This window comes from Silurus meridionalis, chromosome 27, assembly GCF_014805685.1.
Source record: "Silurus meridionalis isolate SWU-2019-XX chromosome 27, ASM1480568v1, whole genome shotgun sequence".
Taxonomy (NCBI): Eukaryota; Metazoa; Chordata; class Actinopteri; order Siluriformes; family Siluridae; genus Silurus; species Silurus meridionalis.
The window spans coordinates 7,459,655-7,487,529 of record NC_060910.1 but is presented as its reverse complement, the minus strand read 5'-3'; the positions used below and the strand labels follow the sequence as shown (position 1 = coordinate 7,487,529).

At 38.7% G+C, this 27,875-nt stretch overlaps 1 protein-coding gene across 8 annotated transcripts in view; it reads left to right on the top strand.

The window, feature by feature from the left end:
- The window catches only part of LOC124381017, a 73,625-nt gene that overhangs the window by 16,213 nt on the left and 29,537 nt on the right, over nt 1–27,875 (top strand). For all 8 annotated transcript variants that reach the window (XR_006924764.1, XR_006924765.1, XM_046842382.1 and 5 more), the window contains exons 6-7: nt 2,456–2,570; nt 19,098–19,220. Coding sequence is in view for 6 of the 8 variants with exons in the window: in XM_046842382.1 (XP_046698338.1) it covers nt 2,456–2,570; nt 19,098–19,220 (238 nt within the window). In the remaining 2 variants the exon portion in view is untranslated. The remainder of the gene's footprint in view (nt 1–2,455; nt 2,571–19,097; nt 19,221–27,875) is intronic.

Sequence of the window (27,875 nt, the reverse complement as noted above, 5' to 3'; positions counted from 1 at the left end):
AATCCATATCGAAACTGATGGGACAAAAAAAGGCTGAATGATGGTCAGGACATGTATTGGAGCTTGCACATTGGTTGTGTGTGGCAACAAGCATGCAGCATCTGTTTCTATTTCATTGACTTTACTTCATCTCTTACCTTCTAGGTGCTGTAAAAAAGCAACACAGATCATGTTTAGCATGTTGTTTATTAACTGTATCACAATAATTATTTATATATATATATATATATATATATATATATATATATATATATATATATATATATATATATATATATATATATAATTATAATATTTATTTTTATAACAAATAAAAGACAAATCAGTGTTTACTCAATATTGGGCATTTTGGTAACCAGTTGGAAAAACAATTCCCTGAATTGGAAAAACAATTTCTTGACCCCACTGTAACCTCACATTCCTGTTGTGGAACCTGATGTGGCCTTCTGCCATTGTAGCTCATCCCCCCAAGGTTTGGCATGTTGTGCATTCCGAAATGCTTTTCTTTGCAACACATTTGTAAAAAGTGTTTGTTACCCTTCCTACAATCCTTTTAGCTTCAACCTGTCTCGTAATTCTCTTCAATCCTCTCAATAGGTGTTTTTTTTTTAACCGTTCTGTGTAGGGCTATAACGATTCGACCAGTAACTCAAGGAATTTGACTGTTTGCCTTGATGCTTCGTTTAGTTCATTTAACTAATCACAGAGCACTGTGTTTCCCCACGGACCATTATTACTGACACACCACCTGCTAAACTCTGAGGTGCTCTGGACAGGTAACATAGAAACACTGCAGGATGAAAAATGGAGGAACGGGAAGAAAATGGCGAGGGGCGAGGAGAAGATTCAGGCCAAAGAAAACGCCAGAAAGTTTCCACAGTTTGGGATCAAATTCAAACTAAAACATAAAGAAAACACCGTACAGTGCGGTTACCGATTTTAAAGTAATTTCAAATGTATTTATATTTTAATTTATATACAGTACGATCCAAAAATCCCCCTTGTAGTGGCCGTGTAGAGCGGAGAGGTAGAGAGAGAGGTAGTGGAGCACGTTTTTAAAGCTGGCAAAACATACACCGATTTAGTGCGTGGAAAATTTCAAGCAGCTTTTCCCAAAGACAAGGAAACCACATCGCGATATTGTGCGAGATTTAATACATAAATGCATGAGTGAAAATAATTGAGTTTCATTAAATGAATATTTTCCATTACCTACTCTACGCGGCCACTGCAGAGGGACTTTTTTAACGCAACTTTATTTGTATTTTGAGGTAATACGGCATTTAAATGCATTAAATGGTTTTAGTTTTCACCGATATTTCTGTATTCAATTTCAGCAATAAAAATGTTAATTTTTCTAAAAAGAAGAACAAATTATATGTTTGTAGAAACCGGTCTTATTTTCTCTTTTTTTTAGAATAGAATAGTCTTTATTTGTCACACATACATTACAGCACAGTGAAATTTGTTCTTCACATATTCCAGCTTGCTCGGAAAGCTGGGGTCAAAGCACAGGGTCAGCCATGATTCGATGCCCCTGGGGCACAGAGGGTTAAGGTTGCTCAAGGGCCCAAGAGTGGCAGCCTGGCGATACCAGGGCTTGAACCCCCAACCTTCTGATCAGCACCAGCACCTTAACCACTGAGCCTCCACAAGTATTGTACCTGGTCCTAGGATAGTTCAGGCATGCTGACCAATCTTTTTTTTTTCCTTTAAATTTGTTCTTTTATTTTATGAACTCACAAGTCCCAGTTTGGCTTACATCAAAGGACAACATTTGAAAATCTTTTGGAATTATATAGTAATATGATGTAAGGTCCATTTGAGTAAAGGATGTGTGTACTTTTGCCACCTCTGATGACCAATCATTCTCTGTTTCACACAGCTTTCTGATCTCAAACCGGCTACCCAGATATTAGCCATGCAAAACATTCACCTGTTCTCAGATCAGTTAAAGCATTCAGGGCAGCATGAGTCAGGTAGGGGCTCTAGATCTTGGCTGAAGTGATGCAGTGTAGTTAATCAGCTCAGCTTGCCGCCTCTAAGTACCTGTTATTGGGGACTGATCCAATAAAGGCCAGGATTACGGCACTTTGCTCTAACATAATTTCATTTGGTTACACGCCGCCAAAGCACAGCTGCATCGCCTCTCTCTGCTGACGGCTCGACGATCAGCAGAAACACGGCGAGAAATAAACGCGCCTCTATAAAAATTACTCGAGGACGACATCAGATTAATCGTCAAAGCTGTCATTTTGACATGTCTCTCATGATGTCGAGGCGTTTGATTGTTCCTTATGAACGGGCTGAAATGAATTTCTCACTGTCCCTGCAGAGCAGCGTCTGTCATCATAAACACACTCTAGGGTTAATGGCATTATGTTGCATTAACCATCTGTAATATATCTTTATTACAGGTAATTAAAGAACTAATGAAAAATTTGTTTGCGCCCAGATCGCTGCTGTGCTCAGAGGATCCTGCTGCGGATGTGCTGATCACTCGGACAGAGCTCACACAGCTTATAGAAAGGTGTGAGGATATGACACAGAAGCTGCACAGAAAAAATAAGGTAAAGTATGTTAGGAATCGCACACATTGGTGTACACCATACACTATACATTATCTCACAAAAAAATTTCAGCAACCATTTTAGTATATCTTCTCAAGGGACAATACTATAGAAATGAAACTTGGATATATTTTTGAGGACTCATACGGAAGAGTGCTGTTCATAGACATCAGTTCAGCATTCAACACAATCTTTCCTCAGCACCCGATTGAGAAGCTGAGCCTACTGGGCCTGAGCCCTTCTCTCAGCAACTGGGTCCTGGACTTCCTGACTGGGAGACCTCAGTCAGTCCGGATCGGGAACAGCATCTCCAGCTCCATTACACTGAGCACTGGAGCCCCTCAGGGCTGTGTGCTCAGCCCAATGCTGTTTACTGTGCTGACTCACGACTGGATAGCAAACCACAGCTCAAATCACATCGTAAAGTTCGCCGGTGTGGAGCCAACAACCTGTCTCTAAACATTTGACAAAACCAAAGAGATGGTTGTTGACTTCAGGAGAGCACAGAGTGGCCATTCTTCACTGATCATCGATGGATCCTCCGTGGAGATCTTCAGGAGCACCAAATTCCTTGGTGTTCATCTGGCAGAGAACTTTACCTTGTCACGCAACACCAGCTCGATCACCAAAAAGGCCAGCAGCATCTCTACTTCCTGAGAAGGCTGAGGAAAGCCCATCTCCCTCCCCGCATCATAACCATGTTCTACAAAGAGACCATTGAGAGCATCCTGGTTTGGAAACTTGCAAAACAAACAATTTATCTTGGTCTCATCAAACCACAGGACATGGTTTCATTAATTTGTGCTTTTGGACAGGTTTTCTTCAGCAAACTATTTGTGGGCTTTCTTGTGGGCTAGCTTCAGAAGAGACTTTCTTCTGGGACGAAGGCCATGCAAACCAACTTGTTGCTGTGTGGGCGTATGGTCTGAGCACTGACAAGCAGACCTTCCGCTTCTGCAACCTCTAAAGCAATGTTGCAGCATTCATGTCTCTGTTTTTTTAAGCCAGTTTTGCACCTGATGTGTAGCACGGCGTCTTTGATCGATCCCTGCGAGACCTGTTCGGAGTGGAACCTGTCTTGGAAAAAACATCAGTATGTCTCTCTTCAGAGAGTCTTTGCCATGAGGTGCCATGTTGAACATCCAGTGGTCAGTATGAAAGAATTGTATTCAAAGCACTAAATTTTAACTGCTTTAATACAAGATACACAAATTTGTATGATCCTTTTAAACAGAGAAAAAAAACCCCGATAAATAGGACATGTGGCTTTGCATATTTACATGATGTACAGCTGTAATCACTTTTACTGAGAGCTATTTTGACATTAATAGCTGTATGTTGAGTTATTTTCAGAGGACAGTAATACAACTATACAAACTGCACATTGACACTCTAAAATTTATTTACGTTTAATTTCCATAGTATTGTAGCTTGAATAAATATACAAAAATGGTTGCTGAAATATAAAGTGGTATACTCACTTATGTGAAATACTGTAAATATAGATAGATAGATAGATAGATAGATAGATAGATGGATGGACGGACGGACGGACGGACGGACGGACGGACGGACGGACAGCAATATTGATAGATGGATGGATGGATAGATGGACAGAGGGATAAATAAATTGGCAGATGGATATATAGACAGACAGCAGAACAGCAAATCTAGTCTTTAATAAGCTGCCTTGAATTTGCAAGCAAGCAATGCCGGTAAGGTGTTTTCAAACTTATCTACACAAAGCCACTATGGCTGCAGGCTTCCATGTAGTCCCAATTTGCTGTTGTAATTACCCCCAAACCTTCTGGAAAGATGTTCCATTAGATTGTAAAGTGTAGTTATTGAGATTTGTGCTTATTCAGCCACAAAGACATTAGTCAGGTACTTATGTAGGGTGAGGAGTCTTGGGGTGCAGTCAGCATTCCAAATGTATCCCAAAGGTGTTTAGTAGGGTTGAGATCAGAGCTCTTAATACACTTGAGATCTCACAGAACCCATGTAAAACAAACGTTCATGGCACTCTCTTTGTGCACAGGATCATGCCGGAATATATATATATATATATATATATATGCATGCATTACATTTGTTTCGATAAGATCCCGTCTATTATGTGATTGGCTCCACCATTTTGCTATGGTCGCTATGGTGATATGGCTTTTTGACTAATTCAGTCCATCTTCAAATGAACATCAAATCATTTAGCAAAGCACACAAAAAAACATCAGGAGCTGCAGACGTTGAGCATGTGTTTGAGCTTGAGCAAGGGCTTTTTCGCACGTCATACTTCACACCATCTGCACTTCGATTCTGTGCATGTGTGGGTTTGGTGAAGGACGATATCATTACAGGTTTGCTTTCACACAAATGAATTCCTCCCGAGCTGCGGATTGATTAGATAATCTGCTGCATGTGAAATCTTTGCAAACGCTTGACACTGATTAGCGGTTCGGGGTGCAGCCTTTCTGTCAAAGCTGCCTGTTTGGAAATTCCTTCGTTCTCAATTTGGCTCCAAGTCATCTTGTTTTATTAGCAGACACAACACGCCTTTCTGCGCCACTGTATAGACCTGAAATAGAAAGCAACCTCACAATGCTGGTAGTCAACTTGTTTGGGTTTGGATTCAACTTGAACAAACAGCTCACACATCGCAAAACAAGTGAACAACAACAAGATCTTGTGTGGTGTTTCAATATTTTTGGCCCTTTAGATTTATTTTCCCAGGTACTACAATCTGGTACTGAGCTGAGCCTATATAGAGTTTATTGTCAGCATTGTCATGGTGATATGCCTTGATAGACCTTTTATCACTGTTTATATAATGAGATTTAACGATTCCAACCAGTATAAAAAAGGGAACGATCCACACATGACCTACATTTACGAGGTGGCATCAAAAAGTTTCAAGACTAGTTTTGCCCACAGACACAAACACGGCAACAGATAAAAGCTCAAGGCTGCATGCGCAGTAACATGGAGCACCGAACTTCATAAGTCAGTGTGCCAAAAGACCTCATCCTGTGTGCAACCAGTGCTATTCTGACCACGTGCGTTGCCACGTCTGCTATTCTGACCATGTGTGCACTCTGTCACCGAGCTCTCCTCACACATAAGTTTCTCGTCGGAAACAGCATGATCACACTTCCGCACTCACCCTACTCGCCAGATTGACTCCTGCAGACTTTGCCATCTTAAAGATTAAGAAAAAAAGAAGTCTTCTAGGACATATTCCAGAACGCTATATGGCTGTGCAATGGGCCAATTTCAAGTCAATGGTGTGTAAACAGCTAGCTAAAAAAAAAAAAAAAAAAAGTACTTTCTTTTGACAATATAACATATGTTATAGGCTAGTTTTTCCATTGACACGCTGGCCTGTTTTTGTTTTTCCTACACTACCCACAATGCTGTTCGTTAACCTGCTTTTATTGGTGTGATTAAAATCTATCCCTTGCTTCAGTCCTTTATTCCATCCAGCTCTCTCACCAGCTTCCAAAGATTCAACTTTCAGTTTAATAGCACTGGTTAACATGCCATCGAGCAGCACTGGAAAATGGTGAATAAGGTGGTTTACATATGTGCTGCAGTCAGAATCTGAGTGTGAGTGTTTCATTTGATATTTACATTACATTCAGATTTACGGCATTTAAGAGATGCCTCCGATTGATGAATAAATCAAATTCACTTGGTTGCAAACTTAAGATAGCATTAATCAAAAATTTGTTGGGTGGAATGATGGCATTTTTTAAATTGATTTATTTTTTATTATAAAGACATAAAACAAACAGAGCAAATAAGTGCTAGTTAAGTGTTTCAGAAAGAGGTAGGTGTTCACCCATTGCAGATGTATACCCACCTCTTACCCTGGGAGATGGTTATTTCTTTCAAACCCACATTTACGTCTTACATCCTCAGAAACGCACACGGAAAACACTGTTAGACTCGCCGGATTACTTATTTTTTCTTTTTAAATATTTTGTGTGCTATTACGAGGTGGTATAAAAAAATTTTTAAGACCAGTTTTGTAACACGCCAACAGATGGCAGCACAAGGCTGCACGCGCAGTCACAGGGAGCACCGCTTTTCATAAGTCAGTGTGTGAAAAAGACATCGTCTGCCACAAAGATGTTTGACATGATTCAGTAAGCTTACAGCAATTCTGCAATTAGTAGTTAGAGGTGTTTTGAGTTCCACTCTTCAACAGCGGAAAAACATCAGTGAAAGACGACGAGAGATCAGGAAGACCTTAAACGAGCTCAACCCCCGAAAATGTAGAAATTATTCAGCAACATGTGCGCGATGATCAGTGAAAAACAATCCACAACATTGCTGCCATTGTCTGTGAGTTAAACGGAAAAGTCCAGGCGATCCTCACATGTGATCTAAACATGCGCCATTTGTCACCAGGCTGCTAAGCCAGGAGCAGAAGGAACACCGTGCGAAGGTCTGCCAAAATCTCCGCCAGCGTGCCATGGTTGGCTCGCCCTTCAAGTCAAGGATCATTATCGGTGACGAAATTTGGGTGTACCCAGGGACCAGACTGTCAATGGTGAGCTAGATTTTAAGGCGTCTGAAAGAGGACGTTAATCGAAAGCGACCGGATCTGTGGCACTTAGTCTCAAAACATTTTGATACCATCATCAAGTGTTCTTTCTGTCAAAGACTTTTTTTTTCCGTTTACAAGGAATTCACGGTACATGCAGAGGTTGCATTACTTCCTAAACAAAGGCACGACCATTCACACTCAAATCACGCAACCAAATCAAGCAACCTTCTACACGCACTCTCGGGTTTGGTACAGTGATGCATTTTCGGGTCCACGTGACAGCTTTCATAATCCCAAATGTTCAAATGAGAAGTTTGCTTTATAACTGCCAGAGTGAGAGCTCCCTGAGAGAAGACCCTTTAGCTCTAGTTAAGAAATTAAATACCATGATCTCTATGCACATAACACATAATAATAATAGTTACACACATTTAATATATTTCATGTCACAGTCGGAGCAAATAAATGGAGCAATGATATTGTTTTTCATTCAGGAATAACTTTATGTAGACTTCCTTTGTAAGTTAGACGCACTTTTTTTTTTCTTATCAGGTTTGATAAATAAATGTTAATTAAATCCTCACTACGGCATGTAATTTATTGAAAAATCTAACCTAATGAGATGTTTCCTTGATTACTCTCAGGAATACACTATAAAAAAGGGTCATGTTTTAAACATCAAATAATGTTGCTAACTAATTAAGCATAGTGTGTCCCACTTCTGAATTGCCCAAACGCACTCCCAGCAGCTGGTTCCTTTTCATGGGCGATAGACCCCGATACAGCGAGCATCTATAATCTACAAATATTTCATCCAAGAACAGAACCTCATCACCACAACCCCACTACCACCGCTACAGATGGATCTCCTACCTCCTAGCTGACCGAAGGAGATTTCTTTCCTCTGAATGATCTAGAACCCGTTCATCATCTGCTATCTGTCCTCTCCAGCGTCTTTCTTTTGTCCAACATGCACCAAAGCGCTACGTCTATCTTTCTCGCTCTCCCCTCGCGCTCTCTCCTCAGATAATAACATGCCACAATGATAGAAAGTCCTGTTAAATAACAGCCATGGTGTTATTACATGCTCTGTCATTTATGTGCTTCAGGGGAGGATATTCTGTATACCTGTCACTATGAAAGAATGGTGTGGCTCAAGAGGATTCTCACTTTCTTTCTTTCTTTTCTTTACTTTTTTTTCATATTGGAGGAGCACCTTGTCAGCGGAGATGTTCTTCATGTCCTCGCTCTCACACTTCTTTTTATTGTCTAGCGTTCCATTCCCTTCCCAGTGGGACCGTAGAGACGTGGAGAGAGTGGTTTGCAAATGAAAGAGAAGCGAGAGGCTTTTGAAATTCACCTTCAGGTGCATCGTGTTCACATGGAAACGGTTAGCTGTAGCCAAACATTGTTTGTTTATGCATTTCTTTGGGAAGTGTGTGCGATCTGCACGTGTGTGTGTGTGTGAGTGTTTTGAGGTGCCATGTTGCTCACGTTGAGCTGATTTCTACTAATCAGTGTTGTTTACGCGTTGGTCAGCATAACGGGGGACATCTTTCTTTTACAGAATGCAGGAGCACTTCTCGCCGCTCAAGTATTTGCTAATAAAAAATTAACCAGTATGTCTGATACACTTTGATAAGAAACCGCCAAAATGCAGTGCGTTTTCTATATTGACAAAAGTATCAGGACACCTAAATTTTCCATGTGGTTCTTCTGCAAACTGTTACCACAAGGTTGGAGGCACATAATTGTACTGGTAGCATGAAATTTTCCTTCATTTCAACTAGGAGACCCACATGCCTCCTAGTTGAAATGAAATAGGCTTTGTGCCTATATGCACAAAGCCAGCTCTATGAAGATATGCGTTACATGGGTTTGAGTGGAAGATCCTGGGGATCTTCTACTCCAGGGGTCCACAATCTCCAAAATCTAGTGAAACATCTTCCCAGAGGAGTGGAGGCTATTAATATAACAGCTAATGGGGACTAAATGTGGAAGGTGATGTTCAGAAAGGCACATACAAATCTTATAGTCAGCAGTTTACATTCTTTTTAGTGTCTATGGTGGCATCAGTAGAGAAAGCTGAAGGTTTTGAACCTGATCCGTGAGAAAAAGAGAGACGAACAAACTAAAGCACTAAATCCAGCCACATCTGTCTTGTGGATGATTGCGTGAACATAGATGTTTTTTGTGATTTTTATTAGGCATGCTGTACAAGCCTTCACACCCAAATTTATTTTCGCCGTGCTCTACCTCGATGCGATTTCACAATCATTTGTTTCCCTATTAATGCTGAACAGGTTGAATGGCTGTTAAGCAGAGTTTTCACAATCTCCTGTGTAATTGAAGTAATTACGGGTTCCATCTGCTGCATGTTCAACATGCCATCATAAACATTGCTACAAGGAGAATTACTGAGAGTAGCACTAGATCCAATGCAGATGACTGAATCCCTGAATCCTAATGGCCTCTTTCCATAGAGTCGTGAAGCTTATTCTCACCAACAACCCCTTTTTTTATTAGAAAGTGGTGAAGCAATTTTTGTCGCTCATTCTGCGGTAAAACACTTCCAGGTGTATATCCTCCTCATTCAGCTGTGCTGGTGGGTGATTATGGGTGTGAGAGGGGAAGAAAACACTTCCCTTTCCAGCCTGGAAATTGTTTCCAATTTAGTCATTTTCTTTAATTGAATTTGTAATCTCGTCAAGATGCGAAAGCCGACAATTGCTGTTTGTGGGTTTTTTTTTTCTTTCAGATGTGCGGCGACAATTCTGGCTATTTATTGTCCGTGATTGCAGGTGTGTTTAGACCGAATTGCATGTTTTTTTTAAATACAAGGCTGTTAAGCATAGCGCTATTTACCTCGCACAAATATAAACACAAGAAGCTTTTAGAGAAGAATTCACTCAAAACTAGGGTTACAAATTGAATATTGAGTATAAATAGGATTTTGATATACATGTTTATAAACAGACAGAATAGTCTCAGTCTCAAGCACAGTAAAGGACAGTAAAGACTTCAATACAACTAAACAATATAATGTGAATATAAAAAAAACAATTCATTCATTCCAAGACAATGAAAAAATTATTTGGTGCATAATTACAAAACGCATGTTCCTCGAGCAGGTGCTCTTGATGAAAAGTGCTCAAGAAAAAAAGTTAAAAGGGTGGAAATGGGTTTTCTAAATGGAGGTGGTAGCTTAGTGGTAAAGCAGTGGACTTTGGATCTGAAGGTTATGAGTTAAAAATCATAGCCACACCAAGCTACCACTCTTGGGCCCTTGAGCAGGCCCTTAACCCCACAGCTGCTCAGTTATTAGAATGAGATAAATGTAAGTCCCTCTGGATAAGGGCATCTGCTAAATGCCATTCATGTCTTCTTTCTATTAGTCTATGAACAGTGACTGATGGATAGAAAGCTTTGCTTGTCGATTTGAATAATTCTTTGCAGCGGCTGTTTCTTTGTCCCGTTTTCAAGGTTAAACCAGAAAAGCGAACAAAAAAAAAGCTTTTTCGCCAAGCAAATGTTTAACTTAGATGTGTACTGTAAACAGTGCAGCCCGGCCAAATTCATATATACTTGAACAACTGGGTCAAATAATTATGGAACCAAAAGGATTAAAAAATAATTGAATTCTAAGAAATGTGTCCTTGCAGGATTTCTATAGGCTTCTACACACATTATGAGCAAATAAAAATATTTATAAATGAATGACTTTATTTGACTGGCTTTTATGAGTTCGAAATGAAATGAAAGCTTTACTGCCTTCATCATTAATTCTTGGATTTTGTGCACTGGATATTTCATGCCCATAGTGACATCTAAGGTCTGGATGATTTTGCTACTGCAGCCAACTGAGAACGGTGCTGTTTTTGCAAAATGTAAAGGAGCACTCAAAACACAAATAACCAAAAGCTATTTAAAATGGTGTGTAAAATGTGTCTGTTCCTGGCACTTAAACTTCATACTAACTTTATTTGACCTGTGAATGATTGAACCATGTCCGCTCCATTCCAGAATTTTTTTAGCCTGCCCTTGTCACCACCCAGGAAAAGATTTTAAAAATGAACTTGCCCATGGGACTTCTCAAGGGGAAATGGCAAGGGCATGTTAAAAATGAGTGTTGAAACTGGGCCTTCAGGTTCCTGAAAGTATGACTGTGGTATCTAGTCTGTTGAAAAACAGACAAACAACCAAACAACATGCAGTCCTTTTGGAAGTGATGGACCCTACTCTGGATTCTTGGACGGAAGACCACCCACAGTGACTATTTATAGGGTCATTCCAAGCCCAAGTCATGAAAAGAATTTTCTACAAATTCAGCTCTGAAATGAAACTCATGGCAGTGTTGGGAAGTTTGGTACATTTGTTCATCCATATCAAGATGGCTCTCATTTTTGCAATTCTCAGTCATTCTAACACTAGCCAATAAAGAGTATTGGTGACCTCATTTATGTGAAAAGGGGGCAGATGATTCTTTCCTCTGAGTCTTTTACACGGTCTTGCAATGAAAAGAGGTGGCTGGTTTCACCAGACTCAGAGGAAGCACATATGATGCTACATTCACACAGGATTACCTTATTGCAACTACTGGTTGCCACAGTAGCCTTTAGAAGTGGATGGTGCAACTGATCATGTGTTTACTCAACTGTCTTTACTCCTATTGTTAGTTGGATAATGTGCTCACTACTGTCTTCATTCCTTATTAAGTTGTATGTTGGTTCGCTTTACCTTCTACTTCCCCGACTCCTACTGGAAGTTGAATGCCGGATTTTAGATGTTCTACAGCCTTCATTTCTATTTAAGGTTAAATGTTTGATCACATACACTATATGGAATTTATTGGAAAATGACCTTTGCTGCCATATGTGGTTCTTTTCCAATCCACAAAGATGGAGGTACACAATTGTGTAGGACGTCTTTAGATAAAATGTAGCATTCACTTGAACTTGGAGACCCAAACCTGTTTTAGCTTGGCAGTGCCCCTGTGCACAAAGTGAGCTCCTTTAAGACATGCTTTACAGAGGAAGATCTTGAGTGGCCTGCTATAGAGCACTGATCTCATCCCTACTGAACACCTTTGGGATAACCTGGAACACTGACTGCACCCCAGGTGCATGGAATGCAATGCTCAACAATCACATACCATACTGATGAGTAGGTGACTCAATACTTTTAGCAATATAGTGTACTCTTTACTGCCTCTACTCCTATTGGTAGTTGGATTACGTGTGTTCTACTTCCTGCACTACTGTTGGAATTGGATGTAGGTTCACATACCCATAAAAGCTGCCACTCCTATTGGTAGTTGAAAGTTGTATTGCATATGTTCTACTGCCTCTACTCTTATTGGTAGTTTAATGTTGGATTACATACCCTTTACTGCTAAAACTCCTATTAGTAGTTGAATGTTGATTCTATTGTCTATAGACAATAGATTCTATTTATATATTTTATATTTCTATATTTAGAAATATATTCTATATTCTATTGTCTATATATCAATACATTTATTGATGATTCTCTATTGCATCTTCACTTTCATTGGTGGTTGCTGCCACAAGTTGATTGATATTTGCAAATATGTAACCTTTTCTCTACTTTGTGATGGTGTTAGACATTCGCACAGTTGTTGCATCTATGAGTTGCTTTAGGAGTAAATGTAGCTTTAGAAGAATTGACCAATGGGGAGGGAAAGTCGAAAATTCCACCATTCATGCTTGTTTGCTGTTAAGGATTTAGGGTTCAAGTGTGCATAAAATATCTAATTTTTAAACAGATTTATTTCCCAAAAATAATATCTCTTGTGTATTTTACTGTATATTTATATAACGTTTCTTTACTCGAGCTCTTCACCCCCCACCCCCCATTTCCTTTGCTTCATGTAAAAAAAGGTTTTTAGAGCAATAAATTAAAAAATATATATATTTTTTTTTGCACTTATCAGAGGAGAGAAATGTCATCTTAAGTAAGCTCCTTAACAAGGAGAGTTTATCGGCCTGGCCTTGAGTACAGAGGGAGGATGTGTTCCATACAGCCGTGTGTCTGAGGCCTTATTTGGTACGAGGGCCGCAACTGGGTCTCTCATCTTCTCTGCATCTGGATATCATCATATTAGCGTTCCGCATTGTTCGTCTCGCACCCTGCCAACGCAAAGCTGCTGCTGCTGTGTATTAAGAGGGATGACATGAATTAGCTGTAGGAGGGGTGTTTAAAAGCCTTCGAATGATGGTCCATGTTGACTGCTGCAGGATGATTTCAGAGGTCATATTGAACAATTTGGGATCCGTCAGCTGATGCTTCATTGTTTCAGTTAGAGCTCATTGGTGCTGGTTGAAATCTGATGGAGAGGAAGCAACAAATACTGAGCATAGTTTATCGAGCTTGTGATCTTTTATTCAGGGCTGTATTGAACCGCAGCAGGAGTGCTGCCTTTGTCAGGCTTAATTAGAACTGACAGTCATCTGTTGCTTTAACTCCTGTAGAAAATGAAAAAGAAGGCCACTGTGAGGAGCTTGGTGAGGTTAGGTGAGGTAAGAAAAGCTTGATGTATGTGCACACCTAGGCAGCCACAGAAAGACCCTCGTTCGTGTGTTGTGATGTAGATGTGCGTTCCTGTGACAAGGCGCTGACCCCAGTGAGTGCAGGCCATCTGGATGGATTGCTGGCTCTGAGCATGTGCAGAATCCCTTATGCGAGACAGAGAGGTTGCAAAAGAGCCCGAGCGCATCTGAGTCAGTGCGGCTGTTAGTGGGCCGTGGCTGACACATGGATCACTGTAATTACTGGGCAGTCCAGGGCCGGTTATTAGTTTAGAGAATGTCAGGGGCGTATATCAAACCCAATTTGCTCCATAGCTTGAGAGGTCACTCATCTTCCTGTGCCTCTTTTCTTCCCTCAGAGCAGCAGGGAGGGTAGCATTCACTACATACACACAATGACAAAGGCTAGGAAATACTTTAATGCTACATTTCTTTTAATACAGAACAGATTTTTAGTACTGATTTTATTAGCTTTATAAAAAAAATCTAAGTTTGTCAGTCATAATAAAATTAATCTTTTTTTATTTTATTTTTTATTTGGTACATGTTATCAGGGTCTGTCAGTTCCTTTTGTCTGTATGTCTACTTGTCATCTGTTCTATCTATCTGTCAGTTGGTCTGTCTGTTATACTATCATTTTATATGTTCAGCTTTTTGTCTGTTGTCTATAATAGTCAATCTATCTATTGGGCTCGAGTGATGGGAATATCGGATCATTTTAGTGACTTAGTTCTTTTGTATCTCGTTCATCGAAATAAACTCATCTTTTTTTTTGGCATTTAGTTCATTTGGTTCATTTAATCAGAAATGAGATAAAATGTTACATTTTCTATAAAATCCCCAACACGTCTACATACACGAACTTTGACTATAGTTCCAATAATTTATATATCTATATATAGAACTGCACAGCGTATATGGGAGTCATGTGACAAAAGAACGAATGACACGCACCAGAAGACTCATGAGATGAACTACTGAATTCTGTGTCCTCTTGTTCTGCCTATGGCAGCTATAAAAAAAGGTCAGACAATGGAGATTCCTTCTGCAGGTAAATAAATGTCTTCTGATTGCCTTTTTTAACACAGCACATCTGTTTTTTTATTATCATCATTGTTGTAATATGTGAAGTAGCTGCTATACACATTCCTGTGAATTTGTGAACATTAACGCATCAAAATACACTGTTGTCACTGTTTTGCTTCTCTCTCCTGTAGGAAATTAAACACTTTCTGACCAATCAATTTACAGATATTAACAGTAATAAATTATAATTCAGTGTCAGAGATTTATATTTGTGCCCTTCTATTATCAGTAAGATGATCCCTGTAAACCCCCCCACAAGAGTAAATACCTCTGCTAACAGACTGAACAGTTGTGTGCTTCAGCTTCACCCCTTTGTTTTAACATGTTTCTTTGAACCGTCTGGCCGCTCTCTGACAGCTGACACGACCAAGTCAAGGAATTAGCATAAAAACGTGTCAGGTGGCCTCAAAGGTCCCCGTCCTCTTTGAAGGCTGAATGAATGTCTGATGGTTGCTCCAGATTCTGGAAAGGCATGCCTTGGGGCCAGGGAAAGGCGTGGTCCCGGCTTGTGTACCTGTTTTTGAGGAATGCAGCAGATGGTGGACTTGGCATGACCACATGCACACAGGGGATTGACGAACCTTGATTTAATATACGGTTCACTGCCCATTCTATGAGGCTGAGCCCACCTGGCTGCTTAGTGTACAGGAGAACTTCATTATGTTCTCTTTGTCTCTTCACGGAGGTGCAACCGCTGGACCTGTCATCAATGGGGATTGATGAGAGGCTGGAATAATGAACAAGGTAAAACAACCAGGACACTGTTACATCTGGGATGGATTGGAACAAGGACGTTTAATTACAAGCTGTCGGCTTTATTAAGTCCTGGGTTAAAAGTTAGTTTTGAAGATAGTTGGGGATAGTTGTACTTGTAGATTTTCAATAGCATTCAGACCACCTCTTTTAAATCAGTCTCCCAAAAAAAAAAAAAAAAGGAATGTAAAAAAAAAAATGGAATTGGAAGCTAATCAGTGTCTGAAGGCCAAGCTCACAACCTGGTTGGCCACTACAGAGGGCAGACCTTAACATCATTTAAATCTTTGCAATGTGCTGGAGAAAGACTTTACACAGCGTTTCAACTCTCCCATCATCAAGACAAGGTTTTGGCGAGAAATCAATGCGATTCTGGACGGAAATAAATATTGACTTTGCTAAAGCTTATTGAAACAATGTGATAGCGAACCTGTGCAGTACTCAAAGCAATAGGCGGTCCAACGAAATATTAGTGTGACCTTTTTTCTTTGGTCAGGCAGTGTATTATCACATCATAAAGTGTTAGCATTCTGTACTTAGACTTGGATTAAACTATGCTGCATGTCAGGTATCTACAATTAGATCCTCTTGGATGGTTTTAAGTTTGTTAATAAGTAACAGAGTTTCACCAGAGTTGTTATGACCAGAATTCTTGTTTTTATTGTATTTATTTTACTTAAAATTAACCCAGGGGGTTTAAAACAAACCAGGTGTAAGATTTTGCGTTTTGTCCAACAAGCTAATTAGAAGACAACTCAGTTACTCATACAGTTGTTTGGTTGCTTAAATCTATGCCCTATGCTAGTTAACATACTGAGCTAATGTTATATAGTTTAATGTGCTACATTTTGGCTCATGTTACTAATATTATCACATCTTTCTAAAACCCCAGCTTGTGAAACTGGTTAGGTTACAGAGGGCATGTGGATCTTTTCAATTTGCATATGATGTATATTCATTGGTCCTGTTTGTTTTAATTCGAATAGAGTTGTAGGTATTTATTTTAGCTGTTTATTTGTTTTTTTTATACTTTCTTGGAATTAAGCACTAGAGAAGAGATTGACAGAAACCCAAAGGAAAACCATGAACACACCTATAAATAAATCCTTTTAATAAACACGCACATAGATTTATTCTTTATTCTACGGGGTCTTCACAGAGACGTGATTGTGATCGAACACTGTGCCATTGATTGCGAATGGTAATTGCAGCCCGGAGAAATGATCTTCTTGGCAGAGCTGAAGTCTGTGGGCTGACAGGAACAGAGTGTGTACAGTTTGCCTTCAAGTATTCCTGCTATGCAGAGCTCTGCTCCTGAGTGATAAGCTGTAAGGAGTAGAGAAAATGTTGTTTACTACAAAGTCCAACCTTGTTGTGAGCTTAGACACTCATTAGGTTCTTCTGGGAATTTATGCTTGCCTTGTTTGCCCTTAAAATAAACAACTGCAAAGACAGCTAGAAAGCAATTTTTGTGTAACAGCAATAAACATGGAAATCCTATTTTGTAGCCGCTATTACGTGGGCATTTGGATGATGATCCAGATTATAGATGCTAGAATTCTCTAGCTATATATAGAACAAGCATGCAAATAAATAAAATACGGCAGCATCAATATTATATTTGCTTGTACAGTAAAAACATAGAAAAAATACATGCTATAACACAGAAACAACTAACCTCTGTTGACTTGCTTGCCAGAGTAAGGCAGCTCACAAGGTGGGAGATGTGTACATACTGCCAGCGTCCCAATGTATCATAACACATATACGCTGCTACATTTGCCTGCTGCACGGAACTTAAAAATTTTGTCTTATTGTATCATCATCGAAAAATCGTAACTCATGGACTATACCTGTATGTCTATGTATGTGTTACGTTCTATGACCCCTCGCGAGTAACGAAGAACCGTGAGGTTTTGATGGTTCCTTTTTTAAGGGGAATTGTACTTGTACTGTAAACTCAACAAAAACAGTTAATTAACCGTCATAATTTTTAAAATTTTGATGTAATTTATTAGTACAAACTCTGTTTTGAAATGTTACTCCGAACTTTCGAGCCACTCGCCGCTTCTCGCCAACTATCAGATTTTTAGCGAGTTACTCTTAGTCCGATTCTGAATGAAAAGTCACGAACCATCGAGTTTGTGAGTGTCAAGGTCACAAGTATTGAAGTTTCACTGTACCTAATATCACTAATACCCTTGTGGCTGAAAACAGCACAAAAGGATTCGGTAGAATTTTATTTTCCCCTCACTTGACCTGGGAGACCCAAATCTTTTCCAGCATGACAATGCACCAGTGCACAAAGCCAGCTCAATTAAAATATAGTTTACATGGTTTGGAGTGGATTTATAAAAATCACTGACCTCAACCCTAATAAAGACCTTTAAGATGAATTGGAATGCTGACTTTATTTATGTAGCTGAAGAGTACAAATCCTCACAATGGCACTCCAAAATCTAGTGGAACATACAAGGAGTGGAGATTATTATAACAGCAAATGTAGAATAAATGTGGAGTGGGATGTTCAAAAAGCACATAAGAATCTTATAGTTAAGTGTCCAGAAACGTTTATTCATCTAGTGTATGTTATAAATAAAATGAGCAGAAATGACTGTGTTGCTTATATAGGTTATATATATATATATATATATATATATATATATATATATATATATATATATATATATATATATATATATATATATATATATATATATATATAAATGGGTTTCCAACAGAAGCTCTGTGTAATAAGGTGTTAGCGGGTTTAGTTTAAATTTCCCCTCCGATGCTTTGGTATTTGTATCCCATGAGTTTAGTGTAACCTATAATCGTAACGGTGGCTTTTAGACGAGTGTCATACTGAGAGTTTAATAGAAATCATTTGTGGGAATCCCTTGTTGTAATTAGGGGTGTAACGTATACAAAATTCAAGGTTCGGTGAATTTGAAGAAATGCAAAACATAAAATTGTTTATTATTATTAACATTTGTCAAAAGTTTACATTTTTAAAACCAATAAAATGCCTGCTTGATTCTTTCTTTCTTTCTTTCTTTCTTTCTTTCTTTCTTTCTTTCTTTCTTTCTTTCTTTCTTTCTTTCTTTCTTTCTTTCTTTCTTTCTTTCTTTCTTTCTTTCTTTCTTTCCTTCTCACTGTAGTTGTTATTTATTCCACAGACACAAGAGCACTTCAAACCTTCACTTCGTGCCAAGTCATTACAAGTTGCAAAACACAGAAGTGCTGATGATCAGAGCATCATTCTGTCTAAAAAACAATCCAATTTTAATAATACCACCTTTGGCATTGTAGCCGATTTTTCTTATATTCCTGCTCAATAGCCGTTGCCTGTGATGGTGCAGTTGCTTTGATATTCTTGGTTCTATGATACGGCTGTATAAAAAAAGAGAGATATAGAGAGAGAAGTGTAGCACTTTGAAGTTCACCTTTACATTGCAGGTAAAGAAGCTTTCATCTGTGAGCATAGTCCCAATAATCCTGCTCCTTTGATGCATAAGTGTACGAAGGAGACCCTATAGAGTGGAGGACGGAGTTCACTCCCGAGAGCTAATCTTCTCTTGCTGCTTTGCGTAGGTAACTTTCCCTGAGGATCTTGCCATGCCCTGGATGCTGCGTGGGACTAAACTGAGCAAGCAGCCCACCACCCTGCTGGACCTCTGTTACGGCAAGACGAATAACCTAAACCTTCAGGAAGTGGTGAGTCTGTTGAATCCTTTATTGTGTAACATGTTTCATTTCTGTGTAGGTTTTTTTGGGGGGATTGACGAAGAAAAAAATATATATTGTCATCATAAAAGCCAGGTTCTAAAATCAGAATGAGATTTAGCATCTGTCTCCATTGAGAGGCTGCAGATAACTGAGAGCTCTCATCTCATCTATTGTGCTGGTTGCAAATCCTGCCCTTGGTGACCCGTCGCACAAATTAATTGCCTGTAGATCTAAAATCTATGCGAATGCTGAATTCTGTAGCTCCCAGTCGCACACTTTTCATATTCAAATTGAAAACATTTCTCTTACCAATGCAATACAAAGTTTCATTTTGTATTGTATTCTTCTTATCATATAATTCGTATACGAAGTTAGTCATTACATGTATTTCATTCGGCAGACGCGCTTATCCAGAGCAACTACGGGCCTTGGAGGCTGCTTGGTGATACTGCGATACTTGGTGATTTGAACTCATGATCTGATCAGAAAAGTCTTTGCCGCTGAGCTACCACTTCCGTTGTCACTTTCAACAGAATTGCTAACAGTCCAGTGTTATCTCTCACTTTGTGTGTTAAATGAACACCACAAGCAGGCCTCGAAGCCAAAGCTCCTCATTGTCAAGTGCACAATTAAATTTTGTCCTGAAGACATCCTGAAGACTACCACAACAATGCCGGAATAACACTCACATCCCAACACCAATACAACACCTCGCCAGCATGAACCGATTAGATTTTAATGAGTTGATGATAGAATTTCCAAACTCTAATTTTCTAATCTCTCTCTGCTGTGCTTCTGGCCAGGGTTCAGGATGTTCTTCCTGACACACTGTGTGCTTGATTTTGCTTAGTTCTTTGAAAGGCTTGAGTTAGAGTGTAACTTAAATCATCATGCAGCAATCTTGGCTGCACCGTCTGCTTGGAAATGTAATGGATGAAGCACAAAAAGAGTATATTTGAAGAGGGTTTAAAGAGGTATCTTCCTTCATATGTCCATACAAATGTTTTTACTTCGGGAGTGCGAAAGAAAATCACTGAATACATTTTCACAACGTGTTATAGGATAATTTAGAAGTCGAATTTCTTTTCTTGCAGGCGATGACCATGTGAAATGACACTGTAGCCAAGAATAAATAATTATTACAGGTTGTATATACATTATATAGGAAAATGTATTGGGACACGACTTTTCCGGCCATATGTGGTCCCTCCACAAACTTTTAGCACAAAGTTGGAACCTCACACTCCAAAATCTAGTGGAACATCTTTCCAGAAGAGTGGAGGGAATTCTAATGGTAAAGGGGGACTAAATGTGGAATGGGATGTTTAGGTTTAGATGTCCACAAACATTTGTCTATGAAGTGTACGTGCTGAATTGCATAAAGTAAAAAGAAAATAATATGTGTAAGTATAATATATTTAAGATAATCAATTACAGTTTTCTGTTAAGCGCAAAAACAGAGATCTACCAGTTTCCTTAGAAGCTGTGTAACTCAGACTGTCGCTTTCAAGGTAAAATTCAATTATATTTTTAATCAATTCTTATTACTTGTTTTATTAATTCAGAAGCAGACAAATCATAAATTAATTTGCTAGCTCACTGGGCAAGTAAAAGCTTTGATGAGCTTGCCCAGTTCCTGTGCATTGTTTTCTGGGCATCTAATTAAAGCTCCAATGCAGCCGCTGAAGTAATTATGTATATTAATACAGCTGAAGTAATTATGTATATTAATACAGACTATGAAAAAAACCTGAATCCTTGGTGAGAGTGATTTTAGTTAGCCATAGTCTTTCAGTATGGTTTCTCATCACATTATAAAAGTTATTTAATTTTTTCACTTGATGCAGTGTTGATCTAGAATGACATACAATGCAATCCTTTGTTGCTTTTCTCCCAAATTTTATGTTGCAGCCTCGTGCTAAAATCCTGTATTTTTTTACACATCAATCTACACTCCATATCTTGAAATGACAAGCATTTACATATATGACATTTGGCAGACACTCATCCAGAGTGACTTATAATAGTGCTTTGAAGTCTCTTTCAATAAATACATTCTGATACTGATTCAGTAGGTCACAGACTAGGAATTTAGTCAGTCTAAAAACTGATGTTCTAAGCAAAAACCAGATTTGCAAATTTATTAAAAATAAACCACTGAAATATCAGAAAGTATTGGGAACATTGGCTGTGACACGTGAAATGTTGCTCAGGTGCTTCCCATTTCTCCAACTCATCTTTAACATGTTTCTACCCTTTGTTTAGAGGCCACCTGTGGCAAATTCAATTGATTAGACATGATTTGGAAAAGGCACACGCATACACATGCACACCTGTGTGTATAATGTCTAACAGCTGAAAATGCATATCAGAGCAAAAACTAAGCTGTGAAGCAGTCAAAGGAACTAGCAAAAGAACTCAGGATGAGACAAGATCGTGTTAAAGCACAGACCTGGGAAAGCTGCGAAATACTTCTGTTGCGTTGAAGGTTTAAAAGATCACAGCGGACTTGAAATAAATGATGTTTGGAACAACCAGGACTCTTTTAGAGCTGTCCTTGTGGAAACACTGAGCAATCTTGAAAAGATTTAAAAGAGGTGACCAAGCACCAAATGGTCAGTTTGAGTGTGGACATGTGGAGAATCTAAAAGAAGGCAACCAAAATCACTCCACTGGGCTTTATAGCAGAGTGACCAGATGGAAAGCTTTCCTCAGTGCAAGACACATGAAAGTCAGCTTGGAATTTGCAACAACAACAAAACAACTTTCATGTGTCTTGCAACGAAGAAAAACTTTCAGTCAGACCAAAATGTAAAAAAACAAATGAAGGCGTGCTGAATCATTTCTGATCACAGTGCATATAAGAATTTCTTAAAAATATAAAGATTAGCCACTAATTATTTTTGATTCTGGTATGATTATCTAGCATCAAGTAAATTATTAGGTAATCAATGAGACTTTAATTAAGCTGTACCGAGAGCCCGATCACGTGTTTGGTTTATGTGTTAGCAAATTCCACACAATTTTTGTCCACACCTATTGAAATTACCTGAATATAAATTAAACCTGGAGTTTCTTTCTTTCTTTCTTTCTTTCTTTCTTTCTTTCTTTCTTTCTTTCTTTCTCGTTTTTTTTTTGCAAGTACACAAGGAAAGCTGTTACCTAATGATGGCCTAGTGATTTCTCTACTTCTATCTTGGTTTGAATGTTTGCTTTTTAAAATGCCTCCAAAGGCAAATATATCGCTAAAAAACAGCCTTTTATTTGGTTGAAAGTGAACAATTTAAGCACCATCTATCTCAGATGTGTCTTCTTTTTAAAAAATGACCCATAAATCTTCCTGGACACAAAGTCAAAAAATCAAATTACGAATAATTGCAATTCGGGCATAATATGATGCTGGAGAGCGAGAGATCTACATTTGTATATCAGTTTGGGGGGAAATTGTGTGTCATTCACAGCTGTAGAAATAGAAATGGAGAAATGGTTTTGGAGACTATATTCAGAGGTGTCTGGCTGGTTTTCCTCCCCCTCTGTGTCCAAGAGTAATTGTTTGTCAAATAGATTGTCCCTACTCTGTCCTTGGCTTTGTAGAGCTTCAAGAGAGATTTCACCCTAAATTTCACTTGGGTTCCTTTTCCATTTCCACGCCCTCCTATTCTCCACAGCGGGCAAAATAACAAAAGCGAATGTCATGAACCAATTTGAATTTAAAGTGGATTTTGCTTTGACCGTCGTCCCCCGAGAGGGAGAGCAGCAGCAGCAGCAACAGCAGCACGCCAGGAGTTTGAACGCATGACGTTCTTCACAAAATACAGAGTGCAGTTAGCACAGTTGTGCGCTAAAAACTTTACACAGAGAACATTTTTAACAAACAAGCATTCAATTGATTTACTAATCAACGTGATGAAAAGCAACAGTAATTCGCCGAGTGGTATTTCGTTTTAATTACTGTTCCCTCTATTGTCTAATTTTGTCGTCAAAGGCTTTAAAATATGTTAATAATCTATTTAACATTTGACGTGTTTAATCGGAGTCAGACTGGGAGACGGTAAATGGGGACCGCGGGGGTTTTCAGCAGCACCTTCACAGCCCTAATGACATTTGTATATAATGAGGCCTCATATGGCGCAATGTTAAAGTCATTAGAAGAAGACGGTGCCATTTCGTTCGTGGTTAAATGAATTTGAATAGCGTTCGAGTGATATATAGTACGCATCTGGTGTTTAACTCGCGCGCTATAAAAGTGGGTTGGGAAAGGCATGCGGGTCGTTTGATTAAACCACTTAACAATGATTTATTATTAATAAAACCATTCGCAAATATGATAGATACTGTTGGAGTTCGTTCAGAGATGATTACATTCAGTACCGGCTTAAATTTGTAATTTTTTATTTAAGCATAAAATAAAAGCAGTTGTTGGGAAGGAAAATGAATTGCGAGGCACGTATTAATGGTGTAGATGTGACACTGAGCTGTCCAGTGGTCTCCATGATCCTGTTTGAACAGAGTGAAATAGACAGTCGAATGTAAACGGGTTTGATTAGCCGTGGCAAGACGGATAGGAAACACATGAGGCTGGACATTTTCTCATACATGCACGCACACACAAATATAAAGACAAACAGACAAGTACCTACATGATGAGCTTCCTGCGGTTGTGTCTCTCTTGTTAGTGTTAGCCAGTGGTTGTCAGGATGAATGTGTTCAGGCTCACCACTCAAAGCCACACGCTGTGTGTGTGTGTGTGTGTGTGTAAGCCTGGAAAAATACAGCTATTCCTATTGGGAAGAATTATTAGATTTTAATTTTAATTTTGAAGTGAGCAATATAGAAGCGTGTTTTGTGTGCACAATATATAATAAGAATTGCATCCATGCAATGGCTTTTATTTTATTTTAGTAAACTGGTTTTACTAAATAATTTTACTGTATACAAATGTTATAGATAGATAGATAGATAGATAGATAGATAGATAGATAGATAGATAGATAGATAGATAGATAGATAGATAGATAGATATTAATCAATATACAGCATACTGTAAATACAGCATACTGTAATTTATTAATAATTTAATATAATTTAGCAAAACAGGGCAATTTACAGTAATGTGTTATTAAAAAAAAAAAATAATATTAAATATTAAATATTAGTAAAAGACAACACAAGTGAACACAACATGCAGTTTTTAAATGCAGGTTTTTATTATTGAGGGCAAACAAAATCCAAAACTACATGGCCCTGTGTGAAAACGTGGTTGCCCCCTAAACCTAATAACTGGTTGGGCCACCCTTAGCAGCAACAACTGCAATCAACCGTTTGCGATTAACTTGCAAGGAGTCTGTTACAGCGCTATGGAGGAATTTTGGTTCACTCATCTATGCAGAATTAAGAAATCAGGACTTCAAACACTTTTTTACACCACTGTATATACTTCTATATATGTATTTCTTATATCTTTTTTGCAATGTTGTATTGCAATCATATATATATACATATGTGTATGTATGTATGTATTTATTTATTTATATACACATGCATTTATTTGAACAAGGACATTGTACACAGCATTACAGAACAGAAAAACAGTGAGTTAGAATATGCATTTAAAACTATCTAATTTATCCCTGTAAATTTAACCCTACAGAGCATGCCAGGGGTAGCAAGCAAAAACTCCCTGAGATGATATGAGTTGGAAAACTTAAGAGGAACCTTAAGACTCAAAAGGGAACCCATTCTGATCAGGGTTACACCGGATAGTGCATTTTAAAATAATTTCCCTTCTGTACTATATGCATAGAAGGATCAATCATGTAACTGATCTGTCAATCAACCATCAAATACTTTATCATGCCTTTTTATAAGGTGTTTCAGGTGAAACTGACTTGTTTTTTTTCCTGAAGGTGTCCTTGTACAACTGGCAGAGTCCTAACACAAACAATATTAATGATGCTGTGTTTGCAAACTCGGATTACGAAATGTCCACCAAAATCGTGTGTTTGGCAGCTATTGTTCATGGTGTTCATGAAATGTGCACATGAAAGTGAATTTGAATTATGGCTCTATATATATATATATATATATATATATATATATATATATATATATATATATATATATAGTGAGATATATTGCAGAGGATGCAGCAGTCTTAAAATAGCCAAGCTTCTGAAGCGTGATCATCGAACAATCAAGCGTTTCATTCAAAATAGTCGACAGGGTCGCAAGAAGCGTGTGGAAAAACCAAGGCGCAAAATAACTGCCCGTGAACTGAGAAAAGTCAAGCGTGCAGCTGCCAAGATGCCACTTGCCACCAGTTTGGCCATATTTCAGAGCTGCAACATCACTGAGTGCCCAAAAGCACAAGGTGTGCAATACTCAGAGACATGGCCAAGGTAAGAAAGGCAGAAAGTCGACCACCACTGAACAAGACACACAAGCTGAAACGTCAAGACTGGGCCAAGAAATATCTCAAGACTGATTTTCTAAGGTTTTATGGACTGATGAAATGAGAGTGAGTCTTGATGGGCCAGATGGATGGGCCCGTGGCTGGATTGGTAAAGGGCAGAGAGCTCCAGTCCGACTCAGACGCCAGCAAGGTGGAGGTGGAGTACTGGTTTGGGCTGGTATCATCAAAGATGAGCTTGTGGGGCCTTTTCGGGTTGAGGATGGAGTCAAGCTGAACTCCCAGTCCTACTGCCAGTTTCTGGAAGACACCTTCTTCAAGCAGTGGTACAGGAAGAAGTCTGCATCCTTCAAGAAAAACATGATTTTCATGCAGGACAATGCTCCATCACACACGTCCAAGTACTCCACAGCGTGGCTGGCAAGAAAGGGTATAAAGAAGAAAATCTAATGATATGGCCTCCTTGTTCACCTGATCTGAACCCCATTGAGAACCTGTGGTCCATCATCAAATGTGCGATTTACAAGGAGGAAAACAGTACACCTCTCTGAACAGTGTCTGGGAGGCTGTGGTTGCTGCTGCACGCAATGTTGATGGTGAACAGATCAAAACACTGACAGAATCCATGGATGGCAGGCTTTTGAGTGTCCTTGCAAAGAAAGGTGGCTATATTGGTCACTGATTTGTTTTGTTTGGTTTTGAATGTCAGACATGTATATTTGTGAATGTTGAGATGTTATATTGGTTTCACTGGTAAAAATAAATAATTGAAATGGGTATGAATTTGTTTTTTGTTAAGTTGCCTAATAATTATGCACAGTAATAGTCACCTGCACACAGATATCCCCTAAAATAGCTAAAACTAAAACTACTTCCAAAAATATTCAGCTTTGATATTAATGAGTTTTTTGTGTTCATTGAGAACATGGTTGTTGTTCAAATTAAATCCTCAAATAAAATTAATCCTCAAAATACAACTTGCCTAATAATTCTGCACTCCCTGTATATATATATATATATATATATATATATATATATATATATATATATATATATATATATAGGAAATGCAACTGCAAAAATTATGTTTGAAAGACCATTTTCTATAATTAGCAACTAAATTTCAATGGAGTCTGGAATGTTTTGCCACATCTCTATTAAAGATTTTGTTTTACAATAAAGGACCATTGGTGGCAAGATCCTTGCGTCTTAGTGTGACATTTAGTCACGTTATTGGAATGTAGAGATGAGTTCAATAGCACAGAGTTTATATGCAATCCACAGCTGGAACATGAGAAGGGGTGAAAAGTTGAATTACATTCATCTCTTGTGGTTTGGATGATGTGTGATTTAGGTGCAGGATTACAGCACAATATTCAGCGTTTAATATATCCTGCTTTAAATCAAACATTTGTGCATTGAGTATACCTGATGCATTCGCGTTTAGAAGGCAGTGTGATATGGCGAGTCGAGCAGTCTGGTAACTCATCTGGAAGAATTTCACACTTAGATTTATTCAGGCCATACACGAAGCACCGTGTGTGTCTACTAAATCAAAGCTACAGCTGCCCAGGCTACAAATTGGTGATAAGTCCACACTAATAGAGAGCATCTGATGCCTGGAGATTGGAGCATTTTATTTTTTTTGACTGATTTCTGTAAGTCTGCCAAAGACATGGGACATGCAACATGTGAGAACAAATTAGAAACCAAAATGGTTTATGCCAACAGGACAACCGGAAAGGTGATGGTTGGATATACATCATGGAAAAAGGCATTTAATTTCATTTGACACTCATTTTATACAGGCAGTTAAGGTTCTAATGTCAATAAACCCCACAGTGTTACAGAGATGAAAAACAACATTATTCATTTAAATTTTACTATATAAAAAAAAGTGAGAAAAAGTTTATTAGCACCTGACCTGATGTGCTTTTTGAACATCCCATTCTACACTTAGTCCCCATTTGCTGTTATAATAATCTCCACTCTTCTGGGAAGATGTTCCACTTGATTTGGAGTGTGCATGTGGAGATCATTCAGTCACAAGAGTGAAGTCGGGTACTGATGTAGGGTGAGAAGGCCTGGAGTGCAGTCCTATACAATTGTTTTGTTTGTTTGTGTGTGAGAGAGAGAGAGAGAGAGAGAGCGGTGAGGGGTCTGGGCTATGTTTGTGTGATTGTTAAAAGATCTTGGTTTTGTGTGTGTGTGTGTGTGTGTGTGTGTGTGTGTGT